At 36.6% G+C, this 24309-nt stretch overlaps 1 protein-coding gene across 1 annotated transcript in view; it reads right to left on the bottom strand.

Moving 5' to 3' along the window:
- CFAP54 (cilia and flagella associated protein 54) overlaps positions 1-24309 on the bottom strand; it is a 372948-nt gene that overhangs the window by 65513 nt on the left and 283126 nt on the right. The window contains exons 62-64 of the mRNA XM_055357441.2: positions 8315-8488; positions 6303-6526; positions 685-855 (exon numbers count right to left, since the gene is read on the bottom strand). Of these exons, the coding sequence (XP_055213416.1) occupies positions 685-855; positions 6303-6526; positions 8315-8488 (569 nt within the window). The remainder of the gene's footprint in view (positions 1-684; positions 856-6302; positions 6527-8314; positions 8489-24309) is intronic.

Here is a 24309-nt window from a genome sequence, read left to right as displayed (position 1 = left end):
GGGTGAGGCAGGGTACAGCGTACATTGCCTGGGTGATGGGTGCACCAAAATCTCAGAAATCACTACTAAAGAACTTATCCATGTAACCAAAAACCACCTGTTCCTCAAAAACCTATCGAAATTAAAAAATAATAAAATTTAAAAAAGAATAGTATAAAAATAGCCCAATATTACTCAGGAAAACAGAGGTGAAAATTTAATACAAATAATAGCAAACTGAATCCAGCAAAATAAATATATCATGACCAATTTGAGTTTATCTCAGAAACACAACATTGATCTAACATTATAAAATCAATTAAATATTAAAAAGAAAAATTATAAAAATCATCTTAATAGATACAGTAAAATATTCATGGTAAATATTCTTAGCAAAATAGCAGTAAAAAAATTCTTTAACATGATAAAGAATAACTACCAAAAAAAAGTTAAGCATCATATATAATGGTGACACACTGAAAATTTTCCCTATGGGATCAGATAAAGAAAAATGATCAGCCTGAATCAGACTTTCCCAGATTTCTTGGTTATTTTCAAATTTATTCTACTAGACAATGTAGATTATATATTGATACCTGTTCTCATCTATATGATAAGAGAATGTCCTCTACTCTCCAAGTTATAATGGCTTAGTTAAGCTTTATATATAAATGAAATATTGAGTTCTATAATTACATTACATACCATAGGTTCTGTCTCCTTGGGAGGTCTATCCAGGGGAGGAATGTACCACTGAAAGCAAAGTTCTTTGTTTGAAGCTTGCGTTACCATTTCTATTGGCGTTATGTCCACACAAGATGAGCTTGAAACAGGCTTAAAAGATAAAATGGATTGTACAGAACTATCGCGATACAACTAGGGAACAAACAAAAACATCAGTTTAATTACTGGTAATAAATTTGTTACATATATAAAACAAATTATTTGGCTATATTGAAAAATTCTGGGATTGTCTCAGCTTGTTTTATGGAGGTAAATCTTAAAACTAACCCTGGCTTACTACAGAGAAGATTCTCCTACGGTAAAAATATGCTGGCCAGGCGCGGTGGCTCACGCCTGTAATCCCAGCACTTTGGGAGGCAGAGGCAGGTGGATCACACAGTCAGGAGTTCGAGACCAGTCTTGCCAACATGGTGAAACCTCGCCTCTATTAAAGAAATACAAAAATTAGCCGGGCATGGTGGCATGTGCCTGTAATCCCAGCTACTCAGGAGGCTGAGGCAGGAGAATTGCTTGAACCTGGGAGGCAGAGGTTGCAGTGAGCTGAGATTGTGCCACTGCACTCCAGATTGGGCGACAGGGCAAGACTCCATCTCAAAAAAAAAAAAAAGAAAAAGAAAAGAAAATGCTTCAGAACCCAGTGAACTCAACAAATCTCTTCCACTCTGGTAAGTCTTACAGGGTGAAGATCTAGCAGGGAAAACGCCCATGCCACCATTTCAGTCTCAACATTACCACTGTTTCTAGGAACACCTATTTGGTTTCTGTTTTTTTCACTGGTGAATATACTAAGGGTGTGGTTATAAATTACTATTTATTTTTCCAATAGTATTTTTTTGCAATGCCATATGGAAAATAAGACATATTTTGCTCCAAAGTCTAAAATCCATTGCTGTAAAACCCACTTGCTCTGAAAAGTTAAAATCCTCCTCTCCTTAAATGAATGTGGCTGATTTGTAAGTTTGGTCCTTGATGAATGTGGGGCCAGCTTCTTTTATGCAACTTTGGTCACTGAATGAGGAATCTTCAAGAAATATAAATGTATAGAATGCAATTGCCAATTTGATAAATTACTTAATTAGTTGTTTAAGGTAGCTGAAAAAGCAAAGCATGGTTGCTAATGATCAACAAAACAATAAGCTAGCCATAGAGATAATAAAGGTAAAAACAATATTTCAAGTCTTAAAAAAGGACCTTCTGAGGTTGCAGTGAGCCGATATCACGCCACTGCACTGCAGCCTGGGCAACAGAGTGAGACTCCGTCTCAAAAAAAAAAAAAAAAAAAACAGGCATTCTTCAATGAAGTGCAAACTACTTTCCATATTAACTTCTTGTTATACCCAAGCTTGTAGCATGGCAGCTGGGAATTGGTCCCTCTACTTCAGTCTTTTTGATATCTAAGGCCTGTCAAGGTTTGAGGACCAAGGAGTATTTGTCAGTGGCCAGAAAGAAATGCCTGGTGTTTCTATAAGACTTTGTCCCTCCCATTATTTCTGAGCCTATTCAAGATATAATATGACTGTGAATGTTAAGTCTTCAAAATAAAATAAAAACGGAAACAAAAACACTGACCTTTCAAGTTGTCTACTGATAAAAGAAAAAATGTTTTGACTGAAAGGTAATATTAAATGTGAAAAGTTTTCTAAATGTCTAGAGACAATCATAAGAGGCTATTATAAACCAGAATCTTTGCTTCTAAAAGCATGATCAAAATACACAATAAGCAAGATTAGCAGGGTTAAATCATCATTTGTAAGTGCTTAATTAAGAATAATTTTATGTCAGGCAGTTCATCAAAAAAAATCAAGTAAATAATTAATTCAAAAAATAATTTCTTAAATTTCTTCATATCTGAGTGATTTTCAGAGGTTCTGACAACTATTTTAGCAAACAATTCATATTCAATAACTAGATAAGTATTGAAAAGTAAAAATACCTTTTATTTCAATATGTGCATTGTTTATTAGCACAGTAGTCTAATAATGATAAATTATAAACATAAGTCAATATCAAAATAGGTATTTAATATTCCATTACCTTTCAAATACTATAATATGTAGTTGCTAAGAGGATTCATTACATATGCTAATTGATGAATTATACACTGAGTACTTTTATTCTATTTTTTTTTTTTTTTGTTCTTTGAAAGAAATAAAACAACAGGCCTACCAGGAGAACCTTGGTTTGCCACAGTCCTATAAACAATAAAGCAGCTTACACTAGTCAGATTTTTAACCTTACAACTGACTGTATTCAAGCATAGAGTTCAAGCATGAATAACTCAGCATTACGCACAGTTTTAATCATATTCTTTTTGGGGAATTTGTAATGTAACTTGTTTGCCACCTTTGTTTTTCCATCACAAAGCTCCGAAAGACTTGACAACATGCAGAATCACACAACTGATGAGCACAACACGGAGCAATGATTGTTCTGGAAAGGCATCTACTTCTTTGTGGGGGAAAGTAGGTTTAAGTATCAAATTATGGAATGAGTTTGATTGAAATAGCCTCCTGAGTGATTAAAGGTTCAAAAATGTTATTATAAAAATCAGCCAAGCTTGGAGTTTATATATATATATATAAAAATCCGAAAGGCTTTATGCTCATTAGCTGTCTACCCCAGTGAAACGAACACATGATGAGGTGGCTTCACCTGTCAGGCAAGAGACAATGATCTCCAGAGCTGATTTTCCTGGGGAGTGTTACACTAATTATATCAAAAAAGAGCAAACAGGGTGAAACAACTCTTTGATAACACTGCTGCCATTAGAAATGTCACTTGTATTTACAATGTATTCAAGCTTGAACATTTGGAGCATAATCTTTAGGAAATGGGTAATGATAGGCTGCCCTTAATACTAAAATACTCAAGCAGAGCTCCTTGTAGAACAGTATTTAAGAAATCACACCTATTAGTTTCCGAACTCTTACATAATATTCACAAGAATAGATCAGTTGAAACTACTGTTCTCAGTCTTCCCGTCCTCTGCCTCCTACTCCAAAATGCCTGAGGTATCTGTGACACCTGGCAGTAATCCTCAAAAGTAGTCTCAGTTCCCAGGAGGGGTGAATCTGAATCTGGTGTTAGATGGCAATGATTTCATTCTACTCCCACTGTGCCCTTCTGTGTGCAGGGCCAGACATTAACATTACCTTCCTGGCCTGTTCACGTCCTCACTCACTCCTTCCCATGGGGGAGTGTTACTTGATTGCTGAATCTGGGAAAAAGAACTTTGGGCATGCCTATTTCTGTGCTTTCTTCCTGGGAGTAAAATGCTTGCAGGAAGTGAACACTCTCTGCTCCTCACGCAACAGATTTTAAGGAGCCTGTCCCCACGTGAGGAGCCTGAAATGACCCAGTAATATGAGGCCAGATTGGAAAATCTGTCTACTTTGGTACTCATTACTAGGAAGATCATTTCACTAATAAATATAAACCACATCCTATAATATCAACTTCATCACTCATAAAGATGAGCATTTTTAAATCCCAATCTGTTTTACTCTTTTCTCTTATTTCCTGAATGATTTAGAATCTGGGCACAGAATGGGGTTGCTGAGCATCGGGCATGCCACAATATCCCAGTATCTAGGAGAGAGGAAGTCGTTTGAAAAATCTTCCAGTGTGCTTTCAGTACATTGCACTGAGGGCCACTGCATAACACCAACTGAGAATCATTTCTTTAACTGGATTCTTAAAAATATCTTAATAGGTTTTTCCACTACTTTTAAAAACTTACAATTTATTAACAGTCATCTGACTCTCTTGAGTAGGGAAAGAATGTTCAAAAGAGTGATTTTTTAAAAAAAATGTATAATTTAATCTACCCAAAACATAAGGTTGCTATATTCTAGTAGGATAAGATAAGCAAGGGTCACCATTCTGGAACAAGCCACATTTTCAGTTCTCTGGGAACTTCTCTGGGAGAGTTGGTAACAGTAACATGAACATATCTTATATGGGAAAATCTATAGCTATAAAAATTAAAGAGTTCAATGGTGAAGTCCAAAGTAGAGATAATTCAAAATAAATCAGTGATTTTTTTCTAGTTTTGAAAGAATTCTGTACAACTTATTCATTTCACAGATATGTATTGGAAACTTACAATATGCTGTGTCCACTTGAGTTTTCTACAAGAATCTCAAATTCTGTATCTACGAAGCAGAAAAATGTGCTCATCCTCCTGCCTCCCCTGTATGTGCTAATGATGTCACCATGCACTAATGATCACAGACAGAAGTTCCAAATGGTACAAGAGGCTCTAGTCATTTCCTCTTCACTTTCCAGATCCAAAGAGTCACAAAACTGTTTTTGTTGTTGTTGTTTTCAGTGTTACTTAAGCAAATATGTTTTACAGCCATCTCTTCCTTTCCATTCTTGTGTCATAAGCTTCATGACTTCATCACCTCTTTCTTAAATAACTCACTTTTTCGGGAGGCTGAGACAGGAGAATCGCTTGAACCCAGAAGGCAGAGGCGGCAGTGAGCCAAGATCACACTATTGCACTCCAGCCTGGGCAACAGAGAGAGACTCTGTCTCAAAAAAAAAAACAAAAAACAAAAAAACACCTCACTTTTTCATCTATCCTTTGCCAATCAGCCCTATTGAGAGTATTGAAAGTAAAACTAAGATATACTAATTTTCACATTATTTCTGCTAGTATTAATCCTGCGATTTTCTCTTAGAAAGCATCTCTGAAATAAAGTAACTTTCTTCTGTTTTAACCCTGTCACTGTTTCTCTACTACCACACTGAGACTATATATACAGGGACTATGCTTTATCCATCCTTTCTTTCTCCACCAACTAACAGTATCTCTGGCACACAGTAGGTATTCAACATAGGTTGGTTGAATACCAAATTTCAAATACATATTCTTATTTTTAAGTAAAATCCTTTACTTTTTCAGTGTCTTTTAACACATTCATTTTGGAAGTTTATCCAAACTACTACTATTCAAGACTTCAGTAGCTTTAATTTTGAAAAATCTCCATTTATATTCCTCTTTTTATGTCTCTACAATCAATACCTTAAAAAGTTTCCATATTACATATCTTGGGAAAATGTATCCAATTTAATAACACTTTTCCAAATAAAAAGTCTTCACACTTTTAATTTATTTTAAAGTGTTACCTCTATTATTTATTTACACTCACAATTGCAAAAGGTACTCACAATGAATAATTTTTATCACACATTTAAAACCAAAGTACAGAAACTGGGCACAGATTTAGACACTCTCAGTCTAGTTTTCTTATAGGGTGATGATACTGAAATTTGTGTAACTTTTTGGCAAAATGGTTGCTTGAGAGATGCTGTTTTGTGCAGGAATATAGAAACTTCTGAGGCATTTTAAAAGACTTATGAGAACAAGACTGAACAATTGAAATGTGAACTGTACTAAAATCCCAGGATGTTTGGTTAGCCTATCCACATGGTAACACAGGAACTAGCCTTCCCTAGAACTCTGAGAGAAGTAGAAATCTGTGCCAGCATGGAAGCTAATGTGCTTCCTTCTGAAATATAATGATGATTCCAAGAAGTTTTATGTAAATATATCATGTTTCAAAAAACGTTACCTTGGCAGATGATTCACGTAAGTCTTTTTCTGAAAGAGGGGGATTTTCCAGTTGACAAAGAAGTTCTTTTGGAAATTCATCAATACAAGAAGAAGAATACAGCTGTAAGAATTTTTTAAGGAAAAAATGCACTTCTTTCTGGCGCAAAATCAACTCAGAGTTGTAAAGGGATGTGAGAATTGTATCATCTGGCAAAGAAATTCCAGATACTGGTGTTGCAGATGCTTAAGAAAGAAAAATACCTTAGTTTAGGTTCATGTTAGAAAATGGGATGATCTCAATATTGCTGGTATTTGCTCACTAACCACTATCGTTACATATTCCCACCTCTGCTAGAGGCTGCCAATGATGTCCCTCTGTTTTTAGGGCTTATACACTACTGGAATTGTTTCTTGCCACAGAAGGAAAGAAAATTTCAGGCCAGGCGCAGTGGCTTATGCCTATAATCCCAGCACTTTGGGAGGCTGAGGTGGGAGGATCACCTGAGGTCAGGAGTTTGAGACCAGCCTAGCCAAAATAGCAAAACCCTATCTCTACTAAAAATATAAAAATTAGCTGGGCATGGCGGCACACGCCTGTAATCCCAGCTACTCAGAAGCCTGAGGCAGAAGAATCACTTGAACCCAGGAGGCGAAGGTTGCAGTGAGCCAAGATTGCAGCATTGCACACCAGCCTGGGTGACAAAAAAAAAAAAAAAAAGATTAAAAAAAAGAAAATTTCAGAGGCACATGAGGGTAATGCTTAGTTTTAGGTATTAACAATGGTGCCATATATTCCACGTACCTATTTTCTTTTGGGTTCCCCCTAAAACAGATCCTAAGGTAAGAATTTGTAGACAGTTTATTTGAAAAGTCATTTCAAGAAGCACAAGTGAGGGAATGGATAAAGTGTGACAGAGAAAACAAAAAGAGCCAATAAGGGTGAGTAAATGAGTGGGCTACAGCCTTGGGCAGTGAGGGCTCAGTCCCACTGGGAACCTTCTGACAAACCACGTAGAACTGTCCCGTCGAGAGACTGATAAGCTGGTATGTTTAACTAGGAGCTCCCTACCTCAATAGCTGAAGGTTACTCCTGTGTCTGTGGAAACCCTGTCTGCAGGCTGGTCAAACCTCAGTAGCTTCAAAGAAAGCCCAGGGCAGAAAAGCAGTAAGACATGGCACTTGTGGTGGGAAGTGCCAGCAGGTGAATTCAGAGGTGAGCAGAGTGGCTGAGGGGCAAGGGATCACCAGGGCTGGCTGCACTGGCTCTTGTCCATGTCCTTTCCCTCTGAACTTCCCTTGCTCTAGCCCCCATCACCATGAATCTTTTCGTCCTGACACCTTTCAGAGGGCTTGTGAGCTCCTGGTAACTGTGCTTAGCAACTCTGTGACTCAGCCTATTTGCCCTTTTGGTTTCCCCATCACTGTGCCCTGGCATGGGTCAAATTGTCTTTTCTGACTGTTTGCACTGATGGGCAACACTGGATCACCAACATCATGAGCATAGATAAAACATAACAATGTCACACAATCACAAGAGGGACTGATGTGAAGCAGATTTTATCAGTTTTTCTGGATATTTTTTAGATAGCACCAATGATTAAAAAAAAAAAACTCCACGGAATTAATATGCCATCTGAAGTCATGCATTTCTTCCCTCTGACATACCGGCTACTGGACCACTCTTTCTCTAAAGCCAAAATGTCATCTTGTTCATTTCATAAACTGTCACATTGGAATCACTAGTTCTTAACTTTGGCAGTGGTCTTGGAAAGCCTCTGGATGCCTCCTTATCATGATGTTTTTAAACATATGAAATAATATATATAGAATTTCTAAAGAAACCAATTACATTGAAGTACTATTCTATCCAAAGATGCATGTATCCCAGGTTAAGAACCCATGAAATTTTCATCTTCTGATGACAGTCACTCAGAAAGATGTCAAAAGTATCTTATAATTCTCAACAAGAAACATGACTTAAACGGGAATTAGAAAGAAATATGTTCCCTCTTAACACATCAAAAAACCTACCTAGCAGTTTGCTCAGATTATTAATCCTCTGAAGGTGAATATAGTAGCGCAGTAGAAGGATCCATGTAATATCCACTTTGGTCTGAGTCTTTTTTCTACCATCTGTGCTGTCACACACATCATCATTTTGGTACAAAAATGTACAGGAGGTCTGGAAGAGGACTTGGTAGTTATCTGAAAGTGAAAAACTTTTTTTGTAATACAATATTATATTATGCTTTCCTTGAAAAACAATCATGAACAGAAAAAAAGCACAGCTCATAAAGGAAATGCTGACACATGATACTATGTTCAATTTAAAAGTCTTTTGTACCAGGCAGACACCAAACACCAAGTTAAAAGACCAACCACAGACTGAGGAAAGATATTTAAAATATATATATATATGAACTCTCTTTCTCTAATATGTGTAAACACCTTGCATCAATCAACAAACAAATGTCAAGCAACACAATTTCAACAGGCAATTCATAGAAAAAGTGGACAAAGAATATCAACAGGCAATTCATAGAAAAGTAAACCCAAGTGACCAAAATTTTTAGCATCACTAAAAATTAGAAAAATGCAAATTAAAATGAAATAGCATTTCATATCCCTTAGGAACTGATAGACACCAAAATCTGAAAATAATAAATATTGATAATAACGTGAATAAATTGGAATGTTCACACATTATTTGTGAGAGCAATTCACAATTATTTGGAAAACAATTTGGCAAGATCTAAGAAAACTGAAAATGCAGATACCCATATATGTGTACCAACAGTTTTGCACAAAGTGTTGTTTGCAATATTAAAAAAGGAAACTTTAAAACATAAACAGGAGTCTAATCATTTGAAGCCATTTAAAGTGAATGAATTACATCTACAAGGGAGAAAATATAGTGTGGAGTCTCAGTTCAAATCCCAGCTATACACTCACTAGCGTGTAACCTTGAATCTCTCTGTGCCTTGGGCCTCTCTGGGCTTTTGATTTTCTGACTCTTACTTTTCTTTTTTTTTTTTCTTTTGAGATGGAGTTTTGCTTTTGTTGCCCAGGCTGGAGTGCAATGGCACAATCTTGGCTCACCGCAACCTTCTCCCCCCGGGTTCAAGCGATTCTCCTGCCTCAGCCTCCCGAGTAACTGGGATTACAGGCATGCGCCACCATGTCTGGCTAATTTTGTGTTTTTAGTAGAAATGGCGTTTCTCCATGTTGGTCAGGCTGGTCTTGAACTCCCACCTCAGGTGATTCACCTGCCTCGGCCTTCCAAAATGCTGGGATTACAGGCATGGGCCACTGCGCCCGACCTCTTACTTTTCTTTAAAATGGGCATTATAAGAGTAATGATGGATAGATCCTGAAAACGTACAATGAGTTAACAAACAGGTTCCAGGTGATAAAGAGTATGATACCATTTATGTAAGTTTGAAAACAATATGATTATTTGTATCATTTACATATATACATGCACATAAATAACATTTGATTAGAATAGTGGTTGTCTCTGGGAAGCGAAAAAAGGAAGATAAATATTCTATGGTTAATGGCCTATGCATGTTTTCTTGAATAAGATGAATCTCCATGTACTCACCACCCACTTTGGATTACAAATTCCCAGTACTTTGGGAGTATCTTATAAGCCTCTCTCTAATTCCATTTCACTCTCGCTGCCTGAGCTCATGTCCCAGAAATAATCACTGTCCAAAATTTAGTGTTACTAATCCCACATCTGTCCTTCACTCTTTAAACATATATATTACATAACATGTAATAAATAAAACATTGTTAACTTTATCTTTTTAGAACTTTATAGGAAGAGAATCATACTGCATGCATTTATCTATGATTTTCTTTTTCCTTTAAACATTGTGCTTTGAAAATTCAGCCAGGCTAATGCAGGTAGCTGTTATTTACTGATATTTTTTGTTATTATGTAGTATTTCAGTATAGGAATATACCACAATTTATATATCTATTCTACTATTGATGGACATGTGATTTCTTTTTAATTTTGTTTTATTTTGGTCTTTACTGTTATGAATAAGGCTGCTTTAAATATTTAAGTACACATTGTCTGGTGCACGCATGCACAAATTACCTGGATGTGGAATCACTAGGTTGTTCTTTTTTAGGTATCTTTTGACCAATCTTGCCTTTTGTTCTTTCATATAAATTTTGGCATCACTTTGTCAAATTCCACAAAATAAAACTACTGAACTACTGAACTACATTAAATCTATCGATCATTTTTAGAATACTTGGCATTTGTCAATACTGAGTCTTCTTAACTATAAACATGATATGTTTTCTTATCTCCTTCAATGAAATTTTATAATTTGTTTCACAACTTTGGTTAGATTAATCCCTAGAGGTCTTATATATTTTTGTAGCTACTGTAATAACATCTTTTTAAAATACGTTTTCTGTTAAAAATATATAGAAATAAAATCTTACATCCAGTAACCTTGCTAAATATTTTTATTGCCTGTACTTCTTGGGAAGTGTCTATGTGAATAATTTGCAGTGAATGATGGTTTTTTTCTTCTTTCCCATTCTTTGTACTTCTTATTTCTTTTCCTTATATTATTGTGCAGGGTAGGACTTCCAGAACAATTGTGAATCAAAGTAATAATAGCATTTTCTTACTCTTGATTTTAAAGGGAATAGTTTTGGCATCTGAATATTTACTATAAATACAGTAGGCATGTTTTCCCACTTGTAATTTTTTCAGATTAATATTTTTTTAATTCCCAGTTTTAGAATCATAAATGGTTGTTGAATTTTATTGAATTTTTCTGTACCTATTTGAGATGATTATTATTTTTCTCTTTCAATCTATTAAAGTAGTGGCTTAGTTCAACAGATTTTCTGATGTTGAATTACATTTGCATTCCTGGAAAAATCCAATTTGACATGATGTATCTTTTAATATGCTGCTTATTTTGATCAAAGTCAAACATTTACATAATCAAAAATAAAATTCCCTCTCCCAGAGACAAGCATTTTAACCATTTGTACTTTAGTTCTTCTAGTAGTTAGTTCCAACTCTTAAAATAATTTCCTTATACCATTTTCTTAAACTATCAGTTTTAGAAAATATAACTAGTGACTTTTTCTGTAACATGAAATATTAGTTCATAAAACCACTCTTCTTCACTTCAAAATGTTTATAGTTATATCACCATTTTTAGTTCCCCTATTTTTATATATCAACAATGTTCTAAAAGCTCTTTCTGGTTCCTCTAAATACAGGTCATATCTCTTGATGCCTTCCTTTGTGTTCTAATAGTACCTGCACACCTTTGTGGCCTTCTCCTTGCTGGGTTTTCTATTTCCAAAGTTGGTAACATTTACATTCCGTTGTATACCCATAACAAACCCTTCATTGTTTTGTCAATAAGTTGAAAATCAATAAACAATACTTACATTATTATGATTGTATAGGAATTGTTTGCTTCAATATGATCAAATTACTTTCACTAAGGGTCACTGTCAAACCTTGTGACCCACAAAGGATAAAATTCTCAGCACAAAGGTCTAATGGATTGTTTTTACTCACGCCAGTCTCTAAATAAGGCCATATTCCAATTTGCTTCATATTTGGACCATGAATTCGTAAAGAATATTTTTCCCTAGAATTTCTGAATGTCTTTTCTTCCTTGTTGAGAGAAGTAATATTTGCACTTTTCACCGTATTCCTAGTATCATCTAGCTTTTTAGTCATTCTAGACTCCATTCATGCTGTTGAAGACATACTTGAGATCACAAACCTGCCACTCCAGTTTGTGCTGACGTATTTCTAGACTACTGCATAGCTGGCAACACTGAGGGCCCTTTCCTCTCTTCTTCCTTTCCTTTCTTTTTTCTATATTACATCTACTTCTTTCTTCATTTGCAAGCCTGTGTGCTGGGGCGCATTCTCAAGAAACTTTGTTTTAAAAAAGTTCACCAAAAGTAAACCACTGGAGTCTTTACAAGGAAGGCCCTTGTACTTGATTGGTCATTTAGTGAAATACATAATTTTAGTGGACACTCATTTTTCCCTTAAATTCAAAGGCCTTGCTCTGTGGCTTTCTAGCATCTACTATTGCTGGTGAGAAGCCTGATGCTAGTCAAATTCTCATTCCTTTCTAGCTGGCCTGAACTTCCCCATCTGGGATATTTTTTATCAACTCCTCGTTATCTGTGATGATTTAAAATTTCATTTTGGACCTAGGTCTAGTCTTTTTCATTCATGCTGCTTGGAACACAATAGGCCTTTTCAACTTGAACTGATCGCTGTTCAATCCTGCAAACTATTCTTGTATTTGTTTCTGTGTACTTCCTATTTTTTCCTTTATCTCTATCTTGAATATCAGTTAGTTGAAAGTTGAAACTTCTTTGCTGAGTCAGTCCTTTTCTCTTTCTCTCTCCCTCTCCTCTCTCTCACCCCACATAGTGGACACTTGATTTATGAGAGATGTAACACTGCAGTGTTGTAAAGAAGGGGTCTTTTTCGATACACTGTTCTGGGTTAAATATATATCCATACAGAAAAAAAGTTAATCTTAATTTCAGCCTCACACTATACACAAAAATAGATTCTGGGTGAACTGTAGATCTAACTGTGAAAGATTAAAAATGATAAAAACATAGAAGGTACCTTTATGATTTTTGTTTAGGAAAAGATTTCTAAAACTGAACACAAAAAGCATACAAACCATTATAAGGATTAATTAACTGGGCATAAAAATTATAAACTTTGGATAATCAAAAGAAACTACTACTGAATAAAAAGGTAAAACAAAGAATGGGAAAAGATATTTGCAACACATATAATCTACCAAAGGGTCATATCCAGAGTATATCAAGAATGCCTCCATATCTCTAAGCCAAAGACAGAAAACTCCCAGGAAAAATAGGCATCGTTTTAGAAAAAGTTCACCCCCAAAAACTATGCAAAAGCCAATATACCATATATAATAGTGTTCAATCTCTTTTGTCATCAAAATAAATTTTAAATTAAGACCACTTAATCTTAATTGCAATCTAGACTACTGCATAGCTGGCAACACTGAGGGCCCTTTCCTCTCTTCCTTTCTTTTTTCTATATTACATCTACTTCTTTCTTCATTTGCAACCCTTTGTGCTGGGGTGTATTCTCAAGTACCTTTCTTTTTTAAAAAGTTCACCAAAAATAACTACTGTAGTCTTTATAAGGCCCTGTACTTGATTGATCAGGTAGTGAAATATATAATTAATATATATGTTAATATATAAATTAATATATAAATAATAAACATATAATTCATATAAGATTTCATGTAGTGAAATCTTAATTGCAATTAAAATTAAGTGGTCTTCTTGGCAATACCCACTAAGGCTAAAAACATGCATGTCTTATGATCAGCAATTCCATTCCTTGGCATATCATAAAAACGCATACGTCTGTGCACAAAAATGTCACATACAAATATATTCATAGCAGCATTATTCATAACCCCAAATGTTTACCAACAGTAGAATGGACACTAAATTGTGCTATTATGCCCACCAAAAGGATGAATCACACAAACATAGGGGTGAACAGAAGTCAGACAAAAAGACTATATGATTTCATTTACACAAAATTCAAAAGCTGGCCAAACTATCTGTTACAAATCAGAAGGAAAAGAGGTTGCTAGGGGCCAGAAGGGAACATGATGTAGACTTCTGGGGCGCTGGTCTTATTCTATTTCTTGACCTAGTGATGGTTACATGGGTGTTTCCTTTGTGTTAATTAATGAAGCTGTAAATTCATAATTTGTGGTTTTTTGTTTTTTTTTTTTTTGCGATGGAGATTCACTCTTGTTGCCCAGGCTGGAGTGCGATGGCACGATCTCAGCTCATTGCAACCTCTGCCTCCTGGGTCCAAGAGATTCTCCCGCCTCAGCCTCCCAGTAGCTGGGATTACAGGTGCCTGCCCCCACGCCTGGCTAATTTTTGTATTTTTAGTAGAGACAGGGTTTCACCATGTTGGCCAGGTTGGTCTTGAACTCCTGATCTCAGGTGATCCACCCACCTCAGACTCCCAATGTGCTGGGATTATAGGCATGAGCCATCACGCCCGGCCATGATTTGTGTTCTTTTCTGTATATATTTTATAATAGAGTAAAATGCTTATTTTTTAAAAAACAATTTTGTGGTGACTTCCAATTTGAAGACATTCATATAATCTTGGCACATCCCTTTTTCCCCCTGAAAATTATCGCAAGACAAGAAAGAAAACAAGTAACAAAAACACAAATTCCATTTTCAGTAAATCAGAGAAGAGCTAAAAATCCTAAGCCACAAAATGTGTGGAATAATGTCCAAAGCAATTGTCATCAAGTAGAATGTGTAAAGAAGGAGACAGGTGATGCTACTAAGATGTAAATCTCAGGAAGAAACTGCAAAGCATACTTCTTGATGGTGAGCTGTGCACTTTTGAGTAGTATTATAGTGCCAGTCAAGTTGAAGAATTATTTTGAGAACAATTGTTCATAGTTTAAAGAAAAAAGATTTTAAAATTATAAACCTATATGTGATGAGCCAAAAAAATTATTTGTTGCAGCCTTTCAAACTCAAAGCTAGATAAATGCATTAGTTAGAGAAATGTACACAAAAACCTAGAGACTAATAAAATTTTATACAGTTGACACTGATGAATGCACATCCTGAGGTCTAAGACCTAAATATTCCATTCGCAGTAATCACCCATGGAAAAAAATTTAGCCGATGAAATCATGGCACTTTTCAATAATAAAATAACTTGTTAGATTTCAAATGTAGCTGCAAACATAAAGACTCAGTTCATAACTCATCTGCAGAATTATACTTTTGCCTTGTAAATGGCTCAAAACTTTTTAAAGAAGCATGCCTAGATTACCTTTTGTTTTTATTTTTAAAATTTGTACGGGTACATAACAGTTGTACTACAAATGGCTCAAATTTACAGATGTGGCTAGACTTGCAGTTTTGCTTATATTTGTCTAACAGTATCAGCACCAACTATTCAAAGATCTCTTCCTATGTGAATGATTGGCAACTTTTTCTGAATCTAATGGTTTATCCCGGAACAAATGTGTTAGCATTTGGCATTGATGGCACAAAGGCAATGGTAAGTTTAATGGCCAGTGCCTTAGCAGAAATGTAGGAAGGTAGTGACACCAAACCATCCTAGCAGTGCTTGCATTCTTCACTGCCATGCCCTCATAGTAGAATGAACACATTGATTCAAATGTCAGTTTCACTTAAGAATATCCTTGATGGGCCAGGCGCAGTGGCTCACACCTGTAATCCCAGCACTTTGGGAGGCCGAGGTGGGTGGATCTCCTGAGATCAGGAGTTCGAGACCAGCCTGACCAACATGGAGAAACTCCGTCTCTACTAAAAATACAAAATTAGCCGGGCATGGTGGTGCATGCCTGTAATCCCAGCTACTCAGGAGGCTGAGGCAGGAGAATCACTTGAACCCAGGAGGCGGAGGTTGCAGGGAGGCGAGATTGCGCCATTGAACTCCAGCAGCCTGGGCAACAAGAGCAAAACTCCATCTCAAAAAAAAAAAAAAAAAGAATATCCTTGATGAAGCAGTAAAAGTTGTTAATGTTATTAACTACTGACCCTTGAGCACACACTTTTTTCATCTTTTCTGTGATAAAATGGGAAGCACACAAAAAACACTCCTGCTGCATACTGAAGTACAATGGCTGTCTCCAGGAAATGCACTTAAGGGATTCTTTGAGTTGCAAGCTGAATGAACACTTTTACTTTTTTTTTCATGGACTGCCATTTTTACTGAAAGAACAGCTGACAAGACAAAATGTTTTCAGACTTAGGTAGGAGGCAAACATTTGTTCAAAAATGAAAGAAGTATACCTGACTTCCAGGGAAATAACTGACAGGTGTGCTGCCAAAGATAAAATTCAAGTTTTGAAGTAACGATTTAGAATTTTGGAAAACATATCTACCACTATGAACTTTTCAATACTTAGAATTTTCTGATAGGAATTGTGGTGATATTTTAACATTTTTTATATTGTCCAATAAAATGTATACATGTTTAGAAGACCTGTATATTTGAAGTCCATATTTTCCAAATGCCTAATATACAATGTTACAAAATCACGCATGGGTAAAAGATGTCATTCAACAGCAAGACAGACTAATGTATTTTGATATAACAGAGTTCAAAAAGCTTAATGATATAATTTCAGATTCTACTTTGGAATGAACTTTTAAGAAACTACCACTTACGCAGTTCTGGTTTAGTTTCAAAGAAGACTATCCACAATTATCTGAAAAGGCTGTTGAAATACTCCTCCATTTTCTAACTACATATCTGTGTGAGGCTGGATTTTTTAAAAAATTATTTCAACCAAAACATTATATTGCAGCAGATTGGCTGCAGAAGTAGGTGTGAGAATTCAACTATCTTTTATTGGGTCAGACATTAATGAGATCTGTAATATGCTATTTATGTTAATTTGTAATGAGTTTATTACTATTCTTTTTAAATTAATTAATAAACTTCAATTTTTCAGCTTTAATTTCTAATAGAACTGTATTGTTTTCTATACTAATAGATTTGTCTAATTTTTTTTTTACCTAAAGTAAATCTGGGTAAATTATATTTTCCCAGGAAATTACAAGTTATATAGAAGTTTTCAAATTTGCTTAAAGTTGAACCAAAAAAATCTTTGAAAATTTAATTTCTTAACATCATTGATTACTTTCTTCTTATCATTTGTGAGAAGTTTTCTTTTTGCTATAACTAATTTTCCTGAAAAAGTTGGCTAATAGTTTTTCCCCTAAAATTACAACTTTCTAATTTTATTGGTTTTGTTTCCTAATTTATTGTATACATATTGTAAAGTGATCTGAAATAATAACATCAAACATACCCCACATATCAATACATTTACATTTAAATCACCTATTACAAGAAAAATACTATCAGGTCTTATAACAAAGAAAACCCAACTCTATGCCCTATGTAAAAGCATATTTAAAATAAAATTATTTCAAAAGTTTGAAAATAAAAACATGCAAAAATGTGTAGCAGGAAAATGTAAACCAAAAGAAAGCAATATTTGTGATCTCAGTATTAGACAAGGTAGAATTCTGGCCAAAAAGTGAAACAAAAGCGGGACCTTTATAATGTTAAAGGGTGTCATTCACAATAAAGATATAATACTTAAGAATATTCATAGTCCAAGTAACATCTTGTCAACAAAAACAAAAACTACAGATATGAGAGGAGGAACAATTATGTGAGCAGCAGAGGACCTCTGTTCACCTTGTCCAGGTGTTGTCAAACTCTAGCCCATGGGCAAAATCTGGCCACACGTGTTTATGTGGGACTCATGAGCTAAAAATGGTTTTTACATTTTTAATGGTTGGAAAAAAATTAAAAGAATAATATTTTGTGTTACATGAAAATCATATGAAACTTAAATGTCAATGTCCACAGTAAAGTTTTTTTTGGGTGGAGAATGGAATCTCACTCTGTTGCTCGGGCTGGAGTGCAGTAGCGCCATCTCAGCTCACTGCAACCTCCACCTCCTAGGTTCAAGTGATTCTCCTGCCTCAGCCTCCCGAGTAGCTGGGATTACAGGTGCTCGCCACTATGCCCAGCTAATTTTTTGTATTTTTAGTAGAAACGGGGTTTCACCATGTTGGCCAGGCTGATCTCGAACTCCTGACCTCATGATTTGCCCACCTCGGCTTCCCAAAGTGCCAGGATTACAGGCGTGAGTCACCGCGCCCGGCCCACAGTAAAGTTTTAATGGAACACAGCCATGCTCATTCATTTACACTGTGACTATGGTTCCTTTTATGCTACAATAGCAAGTTGAGTAGGTTCAGCAGAGACCATAAAGACTTAAATAAGTAGACTTAAATATTTACTATCTGACTATTTACAGAAAATATTTGGTGACTTCAAACTTGTTCATGGATGACCAAGTGGAGAAAATATCTAAGGATAATAAAGTAAATATAGTGGCATCAGTAGCCTCTGTACATAAAAACAACTAATAGAAATAATTTTTTTAAATTATAATACAATAAGAAGATAACATCTCTAAAAATAAACCTAACCAGAAAAGTACAAGACTTATTTGAAGAAAATGTTAAAACACCCTAAGGGATGTGAACTACAAAATATAAAGGGCATATAATATTCTTGGTTAAGATGATTCAGTAGAATAAAAATGTAAGTTATTTCTAAGTTAATGTCTAAATATATCGTAATCCCAATAAAAATACAGCAGGACTTTTTTGAACTAGACAAGCTGCTTCCAGACTTAACACATAAAAAAGCCACAAGAGAGAGTAATTAATGGGGACTTATCCTTATATTAAGTATATTTTTATAAGGTTACAAAAATTTTAAAAATGTATTGAAACCAGAATGGACAGATCAATTAGAACGGAAAGAAAAGTACAGAAATGGGGTAGCCATCTGGACCAATTAAATTTATATCCACATGTCACATTTTACATATTCCAAATAGATTTCTATAAGTTATTTAAAGAATCTGAGTAGGGAGGACTTTTCTAACTATGACAGAAATCCAAAATCTATCAAAAAGATTAATAATTTCTACTATATAGAAATAAATAACTTCTTCATGGAACAGAACTATCACGTAAAATGTTAAGTAACAACTGAAAAATTAGAAAGCTATATTTACAAATATCACAACTAAAATGTTGATTTTCATAATAAAGGACTTCTACAAATACTTAAAGGCCAAATTTTTTTTTAATCGGGAAAGATTATGAGCAGAGAGTTCACAAAAAGATGTTCAAGCTTAGTCCTCACAAGAGATGTGCAAATTAAATTTGAACCTCTTTTTCTCCCACCATGTCAACAAAAGTTTAAAAGATGTTTATAATGTACCTTTGTCAGCAAGGGTGTTGAAAAAAGACCATTTATTAACTGCTGACAGGAGTACAAAGTGGCATAACCTTTTTAGAATGATTTTGGCAAAAAATATCAAATTTTCAAATGAAATCACCCTTTGATCTAGACATTTGCTTTATGGGAATTGACCCAATAGATATACTAGCCTATGTACCAAATGATACAAATGTATAAGATGTACAGATGAATGTAATAGCAAAAGAGTAGAAACAACATAAATAGCTATCAAAGAGACTAATGAATTTAATTATACTGGACCTATATAAAGGAATATTATACAGCCATAAAAAAGCTGCTTATGTGATGATTTGAAGAAAATTGTCAAGATACATTTATATTAATTTAAAGAAAAAAGAGCAAGGAGCATTATTATGTGTACAGTTATACCACTATTTGTATTTTTAAGGGAAAAATATGTCAATGTATCAGTGCATATACCAGGTTGGTTCACTCAACACCCATCTTAAACTCCAAATGTGTTTTTCTATATTGAAGAAATTATGAAGATAAAAATGACACTTCCCAAATTTCCTTGCAACTATTGTCCTGGATGGGATTTTAGGTATTATAAATTCAGCGCATTCATGCAAGACTTGGAGGTGGAACTGGGTTAAGCAGTGAGGGAGACAGGTGATTCAAGGCATCTCTTCGGCTGGTGTGATTCTGGCAGAAAAAGTGTGGTTTTTAAGCCTACAGCTGAGCAGAAGCTCTCTATTCTTCAGACAAATTCCTGATCTACAGTTTCCTTTATAGGAAACAAACAAAAGCTGTGCCTTGGTGGTCCAGTTACATGTGGCTTAGTCATTTCTGGACACAGCCTAGAATTTGTTTCTTTAGCTCTCCCATTGAATTTGAAAGTCCTTTGATAAATCTCATTCTATTTGAATGAACTGGAGTGGATTCTGACCTCTACAATGGAACTCTGACAGTTGATATAAGCATGTAACATCTCTGGTGGGGAACACAAGAAAACGACTCTGGTAGGCAGAATGATGGTCCCCTAAAGATGTTCATGTCTAATCCCCAGAATCTGTGAATATGTTAGATACAGGGCAAAGGAGAATTAAGATTGCAGACCAGGCCGGGCACGGTGGCTCATGCCTGTAATCCCAGCACTTTGGGAAGCTCAGGCATGTGGGTCAGGAGTTCAAGACCAGCCTGGCCAACATGGTGAAACCCTGTCTCTACTAAAAATACAAAAATTAGCCGGGCATGGTTGTGGGTGCCTGTAATCCCAGCTACTCAGAAGGCTGAGGCAGGAGAATTGCTTGAACTCAGGAGGCGGAGATTGCAGTGAGTCAAGATTATGCCATTGCACTCCAGCCTGGGCAGTATGCCATTGCACTCCAGCCTGGGCAACAAGAGCAAAACTTCATCTCAAAAAAATAAAAAAAAATAAAAAAAAAAAAAAATTGCCCACCAATCACCTATCAACTGACTTTGAGATAAGGAGATTATCCTGGGTTATCCAGGTGGGCCTAATGTAATCACAGGGTCTATATGCAGAAACGAAGTCAGATGAGTACGTTTCAGGTCAGAGAGATTTGGAGATGCTACGCTGCTGGCTTGGAAGATAAAGGGAGGGGCCATGAGCCAAGGAATTCAGGTGGCCTCTAGAAGCTGGGAAATGCAAGGAAACAGATTCTCCCTCAGAACTTTTAGAATAATGTAACCCTGGTGACACCTGAATTAGCCCAATAAGACCTATTTTGGACTTCTGATCTCCAGAACCAAACGACAATAAATTTGTGGTAATTCGTTACAGCAGGAATAGGACACTAATAGACTGGTAATAATTGATTGCTTCTGGGGGGAACCGAGAACTGGACACTTGCAGAGAAGATGGAAAGATACCCTTTCGTATCTTTTGAGTTTTGATTCTTGAGAATAAATTACCTATTCAAAAAAATGAATTAAACTAAAAGAAAAAAACACTCCATACATATTAGACCAATGTAATCTGATCTTTAATGCTGCAGAGAAAAACTAAGAACAGTTCAGTGTTTGTTCCTTTTTAGAAAACTTTCTTTTTCTGACTGAATACTTACAATTATTTTCTCTTCCTAACCCAAAGGTGTTACCAGAGTTTGTCCAGATACAATTTGTACTATAACCATCTTCAGAAGAATTGGGGAAGATGGAGGAAGAGTCCCTTCTGTCCTGCATGGAGGAGGATCCCTTTGCAATCGCTTCCCATCAGCCCAGGCCATTGCTCCCTGGGTTTCACTGGTTCTGGGCCAGTATTTAAAATGCCAATTTCCATGTATCATTCAGGTGGTGTGAATTACAACCTTACAACCTAAAGTGGGGTTTTTTTGTTGTTGTTTTTTGTTTGTTTGTTTGTTTTTTGTTTTTGAGGCGGAGTCTCGCTCTTTTGCCCAGGCCGGAGTGCAGTGGCGCTATCTCGGCTCACTGCAAGCTCCGCCTCCCGGGTTCACGCCATTCTCCTGCCTCAGCCTCCCGAGTAGCTGGGACTACAGGCGCCCACCACCGTGCCTGGCTAATTTTTTTGTATTTTTAGTAGAGACGGGGTTTCACCGTGTTAGCCAGGATGGTCTCCATCTCCTGACCTCGTGATCCGCCCGCCTTGGCCTCCCAAAGTGCTGGGATTACAGGCGTCAGCCACTGCGCCCGGGCCTAAAGTGGGTTTTAATGTGGGCATTTGTGCTGTTTCCCTGAATCTACTCAAACCAGTGGACAGTGTATTTCTAGTCCTCAGTTTGTGGACCAGCCCACTCTGAATCCCCATTTATATAGTTAGCTGGTTTCTGACTTTTCCTACCTGCAGGGCCCTCTTTCCAGACTGCTCCTTGAGTCTGGTACTGAAGTCCCAGTTCCATCTGTTAAGGCCTAATTCGAATCCCACTCCAGTGAAGTCCTCAGGTCCAGGCCCTGCTACAAATCCCCAATTTGCTTTGGCAATTTGGAATTTTCCTTTCCTGGTTTCAAGCTTAGCTACAAATTAAAACAATTTTTGTACTATTTACCCACCACTGTTATGTGTTTGGATTGGGAAGGGCAGAGGCATCACTCATGTCAACTCCATCCAAGCAGTCCAGCAGGCTGACTAGAAGCATCAATTCTGCATTTTAAGTTCCTGGCAATACTTTCTTATCACACCCAACATAAAGCTTAACAGCAGAGCCTTTAGAATTGGATAGATCAGGATTTGAATTAGTAGTGGAATAGTACACAAGTTACATAACCTCTCTGAATGAGCACCTTGCCTCATTTATAAATGTGCATAATGACACTCCCACAGGATTTTCCTGAAACATAAATGAAATCAAGTAAGATAGCTGTGGCACACAGCATCAGGTGCCACTCATCCCCTTATTATCTGGCACTTCCTGAGTCATAGCTTTCTGCTGTCGTGTGAATCTTGATGGCCTGGGCCCTGCTAAGGGTAGCAAACAATCTTGTTGAGTCTCCTGCAGTTCACTGAAGGGTAAATTTTCCTCTCAGTCTCCAGGACAGCATTCCACTGTGCTCTTCTAAGAATGTTTTCTCTCACATGAGCCATCTGTTGTTTCTTATTTTACATTGTTGACTCTGTCTAAATAAACAGGGTCTCCTCCTACCTAGTACCTGACAACTGACAGGGTGTGTGCTCTCCTCTTAGCCATGGTACTGTCCCTTCTCAGATTTCAGTGATCAGTGTATGAATCTCTGAGTGGAGTTTCTGGACTCTTGCAGGCATTTGACCAAGACAAGTCTGCTTCACTGAGGCTGGTCCTTGTCATGACCCAATTGTCTCATCTGTAATACTCGGATGCAACACACACACACACAAATTCACACACACACACACACACACATGCCACCTTCACTACCACAGATGATTTTTCTCCATTCCCACCTATAAGTAGTATAATTATTTGGGATTTGAGTAGTAATATACCAATCCAGTTCCCCTACTATGGGGAATTGTGTGTTAGAGGAATAGGAAAACAGAAGATAATAGTAGAGGAATTGCATCCCACTTTTTAATTAGTTGTTATCGACCCTGTATCTCTGCACCAGGTGCAAGGTGGTATGGGAGGGAAAAATCAGATTTCTTTTCAGGCTGGAAGGTTTGCTCTGTTTCAAGAGGCAAAACATACATTAAAGCCCAGTTGTGATTCTTAGCTCTGCTCCATAGATCTCTTTTTGTATTCTGACAATAGGTTCACTGTAAGGTAATGGATGTGCTTTGGTCAAGGATAGGCCAAAGTAGGGTGTTTACGTTCTGCGGGACTCAGTGAGTTTAGAGCGCAGGTGTATAACTCTATTTGTTATCACAGCCATGTAGCCATGGGAAGGCTCATCATTTGGCTGTGAGCCACTACTGTCTATAAAAGGTATAATTGCCATGTTGACACTGTATAGGTGCACTCATGCCCAGAGAAAGAGAGAGTTAATCTGCTCACCCTGAAGGGAGAGCTGGCTGCGCAGCTGTGTGTGGCAGTGGCCACAGCAAGCAGCCAAGACAGAGCAGTCTGTCTAAGAGAGCTGCTGCTGAGAGAGCTGCTGAATAAAGCTGTACTTCACATACCTACAACCCCCCGAACGTTCTTTCAGCTCCCTGCTCCCCATCCACCCACACCCCTCCGACCTCAGCATGGGCTGGAAACTGACCCTGGACCTAACGTTCACTGACATTACTTTTTAGCAAGACAGGCATTTATAGTTTTCTGTGTATATTGTTTATGTAGTAGTAAGAGGCTGCATCTGGGACCAGTAATCCTAAATGTTACTTTGAATTCAAAATTTAAATACAGAATTTAATAATTTTAATCCCAGCTGAAATTTTTATCAAGGCCACAAGAAAATCAAGACAAAATGATAGAGTATATACTTGAATATAACTGGGCCCAAAGTAGGTAGCATGAAATAAAGGTTTCTTTGCATTGAATTTAAACATGGCCCCACATTGCCAGTGCCAACATCTCAAGGTGTCTGTTCCTACAGAGAATACCTCAGTAATTGTACTAGGTGCATCACTTTAACTCTCTTACTGTGCTATAGATGTCATACAATTGCTCTCTGGTCCTGGCAGGATGATCTATAGTCCACTCTCCACACATGACTAGTCCATTCTGTCATC

This window comes from Gorilla gorilla, chromosome 10 (assembly GCF_029281585.2).
Source record: "Gorilla gorilla gorilla isolate KB3781 chromosome 10, NHGRI_mGorGor1-v2.1_pri, whole genome shotgun sequence".
Lineage (NCBI taxonomy): Eukaryota > Metazoa > Chordata > Mammalia > Primates > Hominidae > Gorilla > Gorilla gorilla.
The sequence above is the reverse complement of the archived record's forward strand: the minus strand, read 5'-3'. Positions and strand labels throughout refer to the sequence as shown.